The sequence below is a fragment of the Meriones unguiculatus genome, chromosome 2 (genome assembly GCF_030254825.1).
Source record: "Meriones unguiculatus strain TT.TT164.6M chromosome 2, Bangor_MerUng_6.1, whole genome shotgun sequence".
NCBI classification, from domain to species: Eukaryota; Metazoa; Chordata; class Mammalia; order Rodentia; family Muridae; genus Meriones; species Meriones unguiculatus.
Window position 1 is genome coordinate 44,775,706 of NC_083350.1, and position 12,351 is coordinate 44,788,056.

At 41.2% G+C, this 12,351-nt stretch overlaps 1 protein-coding gene across 1 annotated transcript in view; it reads left to right on the plus strand.

Annotated features, from left to right (window-relative positions):
- Positions 1–529: 529 nt before the first annotated feature.
- Positions 530–12,351, plus strand: part of Dpysl3 (dihydropyrimidinase like 3) — a 109,757-nt gene continuing 97,935 nt past the window's right edge. Inside the window, exon 1 of the mRNA XM_060377320.1 lies at positions 530–992. Within this exon, the coding sequence (XP_060233303.1) occupies positions 615–992 (378 nt within the window). The 5' untranslated portion in view covers positions 530–614. The remainder of the gene's footprint in view (positions 993–12,351) is intronic.

Here is a 12,351-nt window from a genome sequence, read left to right on the forward strand (position 1 = left end):
AGATTCTGGAATCCCATGTGCTTCTGAGACTGGATGAGGCAGTCTAGGCTGTGGGAAGGACGAGGAGTCTGTGGGATCTTTGAGTAGTTAACTTTCAGATACAAACATCTTGGGCAATTTACTTTGTGTCAACAAGAGGATCAAAAAGTGTGTGCGTGTTTGTGTGTGCGTGTGTGTGTGTGTGTGTGTGTGTGTGTGTGTGTGTAAGCCAGAAGTTCAAATAGGCAGAGTTTATGTGTCCGTGTAGCCAAGGTTTTCAGTCTGAATTTTTGCTGAATTGTCTATAAGCATGTATCGAGCGCGCAGAACTGGTGAGACCAAGGAGTGTGTGTGCCAGTACGTGCGCGCGCCACAAGTCTGGATTTGAACTTGGGACGCGAGCTGAGGCCGCGTTAGGGCGGGCGGGCGTCCCGGGGGCGCTCGGAGCCCGGGCTGCGGCTCTCTCCAGCGTGGCTGGTTGGGGCCGGGCGGGAACCGGAGCAGCACTGCCGCCTCTGGCGCGAAGGCTCAGGCGCCTCCTCCCAGCCCATCACTGTGGCCGTGTGCACGCCGCCGGCCGCCGCTCTCTCCAGCCGCTGAAGAAGAAAAGCCCGGGAGCCGCTGTCGCCGGGACCATGGCTTCTGGCCGCAGGGGCTGGGACAGCTCCCACGAGGACGACCTGCCCGTGTACTTGGCCCGGCCGGGCACCACGGACCAGGTCCCCCGGCAGAAGTACGGCGGCATGTTTTGTAACGTGGAGGGCGCCTTCGAGAGCAAGACGCTGGATTTCGATGCCCTGAGCGTGGGGCAGCGCGGCGCCAAGACTCCGCGGAGCGGCCAGGGCAGCGGCCGCGGCGCGGGGAGCCGGCCCGGGCCGGAGGGGGAAGCGCGCAGGGTCCCGGGCCGGGAGGAGAGCAGGGAGCCCGCCCCGGAGCCGCCCAAGCCCGCCGGGGTGGAGATCCGGAGCGCCACCGGCAAGGAAGTTCTGCAAAACCTCGGTCCCAAGGACAAGGTAAGGGAGCCCGGGGTCTTCTCCTCCCCTGGCCCTTGCCCCCTTCTCAGACTCAGCCGCCATGGCCCGGCTACAACTTTCTTGCTCACACTTTAAAAGGCGACTGGGCTCAAATAAAAGAGTCCCCAACTGTAGCATCCTCCTGTGTGCACTGCGAGGGTCTCAGCCCGGGTTACCCCAGCCACCGTGCGGCACCCCTGGCAGGGTGGTTCTGGGTGGGTGTGTCAACCCTGCCAGTCTGGAAGGCTTAGCGATTTCCAGACTCTCCCTCGGAGGAACCAACAGCACAATTGTTCTAGCCGCCCTCGCCCCAGATTAAAGCTCAATCCAGGTCACCAGGGCAGAGGGCAGACTGGCGTTGAGAAAATGGGGTCATTTCTATAGAGTCTGGATTAAAGCACGGGGCGAGCCGACTCCTCTCTGATTCTTCTGAAACTTTTGGGTGTGGGGCCACTGAACACCAGAATCTCTGTGCCTCACTTCTGCTGTAGCCTGACGCCTCACATCTGTGTTTATGAAGAATGTATTTGTGTACATAGCATGGGTCTCAAGGGATGCAGCTGTCTCTGTAAAAATATTACATATTTGAAAATAGACAGGGGCAATAAGAGTGCATATTAAACTAGCACGGGCTGCCAGCCCCCCGCTGCTCTGACATGTGTCAAAGCTAATTCCTTCTGTGTGTGTTTTAGAGAAACCCACGCCATTCTGAACTGTCTGACTTACTATGATACTTTATGTGTTTATTTCACAGAAAGCCAAAGGCATGATTTAGATAATTCAGGGCTAGTGCCTGGCTGGAGGAGTCAAAATTCAGATCGTAGGGTTTGAGTTGGGGAACAGTAGTAATCAGATGACCTCACCCCGGTCTATGGAATGGCTGCAAAGGCCATCCCCCATGTATTATTCCTCACTAATGCCATCATGAATAATATCCTGCAATGGAAATGTCTGCTTCACCGTGATTACCGTTAATACTCATCCTGTGCTGAGCTGTTTTTCCATTAAAATGCAATGAGGTAGTGAAAGGACAGCTTATCTCTTCCTGGTTCGATTTTTGATAGTTAAAAAAACAAAACAAAAAATCAAAAAAAAAAAAAAAAAAAACAAACTTCAAAGTACTGTTAACAACCAGGGAAAACAAGACCCAAAGCTAGTGCTGTGTAGAGGCACCTTTTGTGAGGCAATGTCAGTATCTTTTGGAATTACTCATCTACTTCATGATTTTCTCATCCTCCTTTGAGTATGAGCCTCCTGGCCCTTTTAGGGAAAGCTTCTGGTATTTTAGAAAGGTTTTGGCAGATTTCTCAGCTGAAGAATAGCCCTCTATAGGAAGGTAATTGCTTCTTTACATGTCTAACTTCATCACTCTTAAAATGTTCCTTTCCTGGCACAAAGCAGGGCAGGAGGAGTGGAAAAGGTCAGAAACAATTGCTGTGAGTCAGTGTATCCCCTTGCTGGAACACCCCTGATGTAAGCCAGATGATATGCTTGCTTTGCAAAACTGAAGCATGGCAACCAGAGAAAGGAAAAATGTTCTTCCTTTAAACCCAGCAATTCTCTCGTTTTGTTTCCTTTCACAGACTCTGTACTTTTTGGCTCCTAATTGAAAAATAATAATACGACTTAGACATCCGCAGGGGTTTCTAGAGCTACATGGGTTTCTAAGTTCAGGCTTGCTGTCTGCTTCATGCAGTCCATGCTATTATCTCTAATTTTCTTTAATCACACCGTTTCAAACACACACACACACACACACACACACACACACACACGAGGTTATCTAGTGTTGTACTTAAGGGTTATTCTTGTGAGGCTGTGGACTGTGTGTTTGGATTTATCTCTGTGCCTGGGATGCCTGGCACATTGGAGGTGTTTAGGACATGCCTGATTTAAAACTACTTATTTAGATCATCTCTTATGCTAGACTGGCGCAAAATGACATCTGCACTGGTGTAAACACTGCTGTCATCTCCGGGGAGCTCACTACCTCGTGAAGCAAGTTCTGGACATCTTAGAGTAGAAAGTTAACCAACTTAGCTGCCCACCTAGTATCTGCAGGTTATTCCTAGTTCCCCTCCTAGCAGTTCCTTATTCAGAGATATTTAAAAGATTTCAAGTATATAGGTTTGGCTCTCATGTCTGTCTGGAAAAAGGGGAGGGGGTGGGCAATGGCATAGTAACAAGATCTAAGCCTCAGTGGTTTAACAAAACAATAACAATCTGTTTGTTTCTTCATTTGTTAGTTTGTTTTGTCTTGTTTTGGCACCTCCCAGTTTTCTATAAGGGTCAAAAGGGAAGTTCTGTTCATTATTGTCCTTCAGAGACCATTTCCACACATAAGCAGTGGGAACAGTTTATACAGACACTGAAACTTTCTTGCAGAAGCAGTGAACGTCAAGGAAGCTCACTTTTCATTGCTAAGGTAAATACATGACTTTAGAGAAACTAGAGGAATATGCTTTTACCACAATTCTGTAAGGCTTAAAATAATTTATAAGCAGTTCCAGTATCGGTCCAAAACCTAGGATGGATGACTGTGGGAAAAGTTGGCTTTATCCCCTCCCCAACAATATAACTTAGGCTTGTAACTAAGAGTCTTTCTGCTCTTACTTTGTAGATTCTCATCTACAAACTGATAATAACAGTGACTACTTAGCATATATTAATTATTACATAACTACGAAACTTCATTTCTCTTTATATTTTTGAGGGCCATCTCTGTCTCTGTGTGTGTGCCCACACACATGCATGCACACACACAAGCACAAATGCAAGCATGTCTGTCTGTCTGTCTGTTTCTCTCTCTAGTCTGACTCTGGCTTCTCCTTGGGTCTTACTCTATAGCCCAGGGTAGATAGGAGCTCATTTTTGCAGTCAAAGTCCTTAAACTCGTGAGGACCTTCCTGCCTCAGCCTGCCCATGCTTGGATATGAGCGGATTGTCTTCAGTAGTCTTGCTATGCTTCCTCCCCTTCCTCCTGTATGAGCATCCCACTGTTGTGATTTCTTTCTCAGCCTATGCTGTGTTGCATAGATTTTTTTTTCTTCTGAAAATACAGTGCCTTGGCTTAAGAGCTGAACCTGCAGGTCCAGATGGGATGCAACCATTGCAAAGTGCATTAGGCTGCTTAATTTTCTGGATTTGCATGCAGCATATGCTTGTGCTGTACAAGATTACAGCTGGTGATTAAGTGTCTGTGTCTTAAGGTCTTCGTAGGAAGCTCCTTGCTGCTCAAGCTTTCTGAAACTCTTTCTCAGAAGCTTCTGTGACACTGGAATGGCCCATTTGTTGCTGGTTCTGATTTTCCTCCTTGTGGATTCACCACTACCACTCTTGAAGCTGTATTTTCGACCCCACACTACCAGCTTTGTGCCACCTACAGACTTTTAGTCTTATATAATGCCTGCATTTATTTTTCTAAAAAATTCTTGCATGCTTAAGGAAGTTGAAACGGACACCAAATAATCCCAGATCACATCGATGGGAAGTAGAGAGAACCAGAATCTAAACTCTGACTTTTCTGATCAGTGCTTTTTGTAGACAGTAGGCAGCGTTGTTTTTGTTTTGTTTTTAATTTCAACAGCCTGAGCATTGTGCCAGCTCCTGATGTGTAAAGATAATGCCAGGTAAGAACAGATCTTCCACCAAGACCACTAAAACACTGCTATCCTGGCACCCACTCATTACTCAGAACAGCTTTGAGATGAGTCGCTCAACCCATGAGAACAGTTGACCCAAGATCCTTGTTTGTTGATCTGAATCTATTAAGAGATCATTGAAGAGAATGCTGATAAAAAAGCTACATTTTGTCTGTGACATACTGTTACCACACCCTTCTTAAGGGGTTGAATGTATTTAGTAAATCGTGAATGGGTTAATTAACAAATTTTTTTTTTGTTTGGCAAAATAAAAATATAAAATTTTTTCTACATGATACAAGGAATGCCCAATTCTTAGTTTCAGCCGTAACTACTAGCTAATTTTGTGATGCTAGACATATGTGCAAATGGTTATCTTAATAATGTGCTTAAATTTTTCTCATGATAGATTCTCATACTGCCAACATCTTCCAAGGTTGGCTAACACTTATAATAAATGTCACTAAGTCTTAAGATGCTTTTCCACCCAAGTATAATTTTCAAAGCAACAAGAAAATTACCAAGAGGAGTAGAATTATGACACAGTGTCCACAGGAACAAATGGTACCTCAAAGGCTTTGTCATCCAGGAAAACAAAGAAATGACACTTTGATTCCAGGGGTTTGCTTAGGGGCTCCGTTCCAGGGATTTTGGCACATTGCTAGTTCCCTGTGTCCCATGGGAGGCTTTTCTCTACAAGATGTTTTCACTATGAAGTCAGCCAAGGGGTAGAAAAGAGAATTTAAATAAAGGAAGACTTTTTTCATCCTGTTTTAAAGTGTTCAAATGAGGTTGCTGTTACCTTTCTTGCCCTGCAGAAAGGATGACCAGTGGAAATAGTCATCCAGAGTGCCATAGACCCCTTGCTGTCAGGGCCCAAGCCAAAGATTGCAAATGCATTATACTAGAGTACTCTAACAAAGGAGAGGATGTATGCTGCCTAGGGAAAAGAGATATTGCTACCTGGATCACAGGATGCCCTTGATTCCAGAGTTTCCATGCCCATACCTGGCATGTCAGAAACCTCTTAGCACTCTGGTTAAGTTTGACAGTGGGTTTTGACGAACATACAAAACACGTCTTTTATATAATGCTGCAATTGGCAGAGTTCCCTCGAACTAATGGTCCCTGGAAACCAGGTTTTGCTGACTACTCTTGTATAAGATGGCTAGAGTGCTGTCTGTTGGGGTTTCTGTCAGCGACTCCTGTAGTCAATTCTGGTCATGTTTTATTTCTGGGCATCATTCTATAGAAAGGACCCTGTGAGACGCAGATAAAGCTTACCAGGAGTGAAAAATGCCTGAGAGGAGTACAAACTGAAACTCCACTTCTGCTTTGTGTTTGGGTGGATTAGAACTTTCTAAATTAAACATCTAGGAAAATAATGTTAAAATATATCTCTGTTCCTTATGTGACCACATGGCATTTTGAAAGACAGTTCAGTTTCATCAGAGAACAATAAAACAATGTAGGGAGAGAAAAACAAAACCAGAAAAATTATTGGCAGTCTCTGTCTCTAGCCCCAACCAGTTTACTAGCTGGTACCTTTGCCAACTTGTCTCTTTTCTCTCTAAGCTATAGCTTCCTCCTTCTTAAAGTGAGACGGCTGGTCCAGATGTTGCTATGGCAGTGATACATAAACTTTTCTGGTTCTGAATATTTTCTGAATCAGAATATTGCTGCTTGAAAGATAAATAAAATATTTGAACATGACTGATATTCTATAGATGTGTGTGCACATATATTTACATATACTATACATATATGTGTGTGCAAACACATTATGTACAAACTATTTTGTTTATAGGGTATGATGCTTATTTATAAAGTAAAATGTAAGCAACAATGTAAACTATAAAATAAGAGAGTCATGTTCAGGAAAGATGTGCTTGCTGTGCATGTATGAGATCCTGCATTTGGAATGCAGTACCCACATAAAATCCAGGTGTGGTGGCATGTGTCTGTAACTCCATCATTGGGACACAGAAGACAGGCACAGTCTAGAGAGTCCTTGGCAAGCCAGCTATTCAAAACAGAGGGCTCCAGGTTCAAAAAGAAATGTTGTCTCAAAAAACTAAGGTAGTAACACTTGAAGATCTAACCTCCACCCTTGCAACCACACACACAGACATACTGAGACACACAGACACACACACACACACACACACACACACACACACACACACACACAAACAAACCGGAGTGGGGAGAAAGGAAGAGAAGAAATATCATCAAAGATACAAATGTAATTCTTGTTTTCTTTCTCTTTACCCCAGTGGGTTTTGTCTAACCAACTGGGCTAGCATTTGGAAGCATGTGTTCTCAAAAGAGGACACAGATGTACACAGGATAGTCAAGTTCTAGCACTCTCGCCAATGAGCCCATTGTTAGACGGTATTTTAGTGGTGAGTGCTTCTTATTGAACAGCTTCTAGGAGAACATTTCAAAATGGTGGCCCTGAAACACTTGTGAAGACACCATGGCACAGGTTTTGGCTCATGTTCCTCGTTCACAATGTGGGAGATTGGATTAAAGGGGTCCAGCTTAAAGAGAGCTCTAAGTAAAGTGAGGGCCCCCAAATAAGCCTCTCCCACTCGTCTGTTACTAACTCATTCACAGACAATGCGTTGAAGCCCAGCTATGCAGGTACACAATGGAAAAAATAAAGATGTGTTATGCCCTGTTCTGGTATATGTCTACAGTTCCTGTTATTCCGGGGGTTCAGGTAGGGGGATTGCTGGAGGACTGTGCGACCCACTTAGGCATCACACTGAGAACCATGTCCAAAAATAAAGGAAGAGGAGGAAGGGAAAAAATGAATCAAGTAAATAACTAGAAAACATTTTAAAAATGAAGCAATCCCTAAGTCTGCATTTCTTCATAACCTTCCAGAGAAACTCGATGAACACAATAGTGTATTACTATTATTTTTTGCTCATCTTTGCAACACATGCACACGCACACACACTTCCAAACTAAAAAGGAAAGTACAGTATTTATTTGTTCAGGTTCCCTTTTTCCGCATACCAGAGGCCGAATGTGATTGCTCCCACCCCAATCTATGTGTTAAAACCCATACCTCCAATGTGATGTTTGTTAGAAAGTAAGACCTTTAGGAAATTAGGTCCTCAGAGCAGAGCTCTTGTAAATCAACTGGATTCAGTGTCTCTATGAAAAGGATTCTAAGAGCTGCTTTGGATTTTCTACCCTGTGACCCAGCAAGAAGATTTCTCTGTAAGCCAAAAAAGGTGCCTTTGCTGGAAGGGACTCTGCCCTGAAGTGCCACTTAAGCAGAAGGAATAAAGTTCTGTTGTTTCAGCACCACACAGTTTGCAGTGTTTTGTTACAGTGGGGTGAATAACTAAGCAACTCAAAAACAAAGAAAATGACAACAAATGGCAGCAACAACAAAACCCCAACAGATGCTCACAGCAAATGTAGGTGGAAACAGAATTTCAATGCATTCCTGTCCGCACAGACACACAACACGCTTTACTAGCGTGTTAGGACAGCGTTAGGTTTCGCACTGCTGATGAGGTTATCGCGACACTTCATTAGCACCCGAAGGAATATACTTCATAGTAGGGTTTATTCTTGGTGTTGCACATTCTATAGATTCAGACAAGTGTGCGGCCATTTCTCTACCGTTCTAGCTTCCTACAGAATGGTTTCGCTGCCCTAAAAATCCTTCCTGTGGATCTGTTTATCTCCACCTTTCTCATGACCCCTTATAACCACTAGTCATAAGACTAGTTTAGTCTTAACTTTTCTAGGATATCAGATTCAAGTCATCCCCAAATCGTTGGGGAAATTGGTTCTAGGGCCACCCAGATAGTGACATCTATGGGATTTCAAGCCTCTTAAGTCTGTCTTCTCTATTCGTTGGTAGGGGACTAATGGAAGTAGAAAGCTGATGTAGTTAGGATAATACACCACTTGTTCTTTCCATATAAACTTTTTACCAATGTTAGTTTCCTCCATATCTCTCCTCTCTCCATGCTTGATAGGTCATTTTGTTTTAATGCTGAATAATATTCTGTTGGTTGGCCATATTATAGATTATTTGTTTCACTACTGGAAGAAATAGAGTAGTTCCATTTTGGAAATTACAAATGAAGATATTTTACGTATGCTAACAGATTTTGTGAGTACAAACATTTTTAATTCATTTGGATCATAACTGGTTAATAATAATATTAATAATAATTTATTAATCATTTGGCAAGTATACACTTGGGCCTGTGTCAATTTGCATGCCATCCACCAGTGTATGAAAGGTCCACCTACTAGAAAGGTCAAGTAGCTTATCAGCATCCCTGCATCTGTAGATCTTTCTCGGGAGTCTGTTAAGGTCTCTGGTCCAAGTTTTAACTACACTGTTTGTATTCCTATTGTTGGGTTTTAAGAATTGTTTACATTTGTGAATAACAATCCATCAGATGTGCCTTTTGTAAATATTTTCTCCTGTTGGTTTTTCTTCTTGCCTTGATATGATCATTTAGAGAGCTGAAAAATTCTTAACACCAATGAGTTAGTTCTTTCATGGATTGCAAAGCTGGTATTGTTTATAAAGTGTCATCTACTTTCCAAGGAGTGTTAGAGTTTTTCATTTTACATTTATGTCTGTTCTTTTTGAAATGAATGAAATAAAGATTGTATAATTTTTCACATGGGTGTTCTGTTGTTTTAATACCATTTATTGAAAAAGCAATTAACTTTGCTTCATTGTATTGTTTTTGCAATTTTTGAATGAATAATTGATTCATTCAAAATGTGTCAATAGTCTATTCCTAGGCTATTGATTGAGATCCACTGATCAATATATTTGCTCTTTTGTCAGTACCATACTGTCTTGATAACTGTAGCTTTGCACTGTTTTAAAGCTCTGTTTTGCCAGTTTCTTTATCTTTATTTTTATCCTTCAACATTGTGTTGCCTATTCTGAGTCTTTTGTATTTCCATATAAACATTGCAGTAATTTTGGCAATATTCACAAGATGATTTCCTGAAATGTAGACATGCAGTGAATCTGTAGTTTTAATGTACCGAAGACTTGACAACATTGAGTCTTTATATCTATGAAGATGGATTATTTGTTTATCATTCATCTCTTCATTCTTTTATCAACTTTCCTCACATACATCTTATTTTGTTAGACTTACAATATTTTATTTGTTGAGTGATATTGTAAATAATAGTGTTTTTATTAAACTCCAGCTGTTCAATGCTATTATATAAGAAAGCAATTAACTTTTATATAAAAATCTTGACTCCTGTATTCTTTCTATAATCAGTAGTTCCAGGAAATTTTTTGAGCATCAATTATATTTTTATTTTCTACATAGATAGTCATGGCATTTATGGAATAAGATTATTTCTGTGGGAATTACTTTTCTGAATAATGGTGCATATAGCTCACCTTTACAAACTAAACTGTCACCACATCTATAACTAAAGCAATAATGTCCTTTGAGATAAGTCATAACTATGTATTCATTCTGCTTATATACTTTATACCCGGTTGTTTAAGATTCATAAACCTTTAGGAAAAACAATGGCATCAGTCTTACTATCCTTTGGATGCAATGTAAATTCACTCCTACAAGATTAGCTGGGCGCACAGCTGTGATTTTCCATGTTCCCCATTTCTCCTTCATGGCCCTTTCATGCCTCTGACTCATGATGTGTGTGTGTGTGTGTGTGTTTATACCTCAGGAGCAAGGCATTGAAATAAACATCCTTTCAAATGTTGAAAGCTACACATGGATGTGGATTAATAATATATAGTTGTGTATGCTTTATGCTGAGGATATACAGTTATAAATTTTTCTCCTTTTATGAAACTCCTGTAAAAGATTAAAGCAAAAGTTCCTTACTCTTGGGTAAATGACACCAAGAGTTAGTTGCCTTTCTTTCTTGTGGCACCAATTCAGTTTCTTTCTTCCCAATCTGTATATCTTTATTTCCTTTTCTTATCTAACTGCACTGGCTAAGACTTCTACTATACTAATTAATAGCACTGGTGAGAGAGTATATTCTGCCTTATTCCTGGGCTTAGTAGAAGGGTTTTGTGTTTCTACCCGTTAAGTATGATGTTAGCTGTAGTTTTGTTTGTTTGTTTTTTTGTACACAAGTCTATCAAGTTGAGGATGTTCTCTTCCTCTTTTGTATTTTTTTTAGTTTTCTAAAATCATGAATAGTACTAGATTTTCAAAATTGATTTCTTATGTTTATCCATATAATTATGTGATTTTTTTCTTGTATATCCTGTTGTAATTATTTATTACATTAACTGACCTGTAAACAAGCCTTGCACCTTTAATGTAAAATCTCACTTGGTTGGAGTATATAATTACTGTGTATATTTATTATTGGATTTTTCAAATTATTTTTATTAATTAGACTTTATTCACTTTGTATCCCCCCTGTAGCTCCCTTCCTCCTCCTCTCCCAATCCCACCCTCCCTCTTCCCCACCCGTGTCCCTCTCCCAGTCCACTGATAGGGAAGGTCTTCTTTTCCTTCCTTCTGATCTTAGTCTATCAGATCTCATCAGGAGTGGCTGCATTGTCCTCCTCTGTGGCCTGGTCAGGCTGTTCCCCCATCAGGGGGAAGTGATCAAAGAGCCAGACACTGAGTTCATGTAAGAGACAGTCCCTCTTCCCATTACTATGGAACCCACTTGGAGACTGAACTGCCATGGGCTACATCTGTTCAGGGGTTCTAGGTTATCTCCATGCATGCTACTTGGTTGAAGTATCAGTCTCAGGAAAGACCCCTGTGCTCAGAATTTTTGGCTCTGTTGCTCTCCTTGCGGAGCTTCTGTTCTCTCCAGATCTTACTATTTTCCACTTGGATTTCATTTACTATTTTTTTTGAGGATTTTTCAATTATATCTACAAAAATATTAGTGTGTAATTTTCCTTTTTTATAGTCAATGCCTCTGACTTTATTATTACAATAATGTTGGTCTTAATGAATGAGTTAGAAAATGTTTGTTTTTATCTTTGGCTGTGGAAGGTTGGTATAATTTCTTCTATAAATGTTTGGAAAAGCCATCAGTGGATCCATCTAGTTTTTATGTTTTGGGTCTTATATTATTAATTATTAACACAGCTTGTTTAATAGGTATAGTTCTACGTCTTAGATTTTGTGTTTGTTTTGGTGTTGATTTGATAAATTGTGCAGAGAACCAGTCCCTTTAATGTAAACTATCAAAGTTTTTGTTCGTAATACTTGTTTATTAATCTTTCAATACCCATGAGATTTCTGGTAGTGTCTGTTGCTTTCTATATATCTTTATACTCATCAGGTATGGAATCAGCAAAGTATCACAGTTGAATGGAAGCCAACACTTGACACTGGCTTAAGTAAGATGAATATTGAAAATGACATACCTAGCAGTGAGAACTGAGATCAAAATAGAGAAACAGAATTTGATCAAATCCATAAGGATGTCATAATAGCTAAAGCAGAAGTAGTAGATATCAGAGTCTCTGAGATCCAGAGAATAAGTTGAAAGTTAGAGCAAAGAAAAAGAGTAGTGAAAAGGGAGCACGCACAGTTGTCATTCTGTTCCCTGGATGCCTGCTAATCATTGTCATTGGCCTCTGTGGTTTTCTGGTGCATTTTGTTGTTTGAAAGGCAACCACTAAGGGTAGATATTTTTTCAAGTGATGGTGCCAGAAATGGGGTGTAATCCAAGTCCACAGGGCCTAG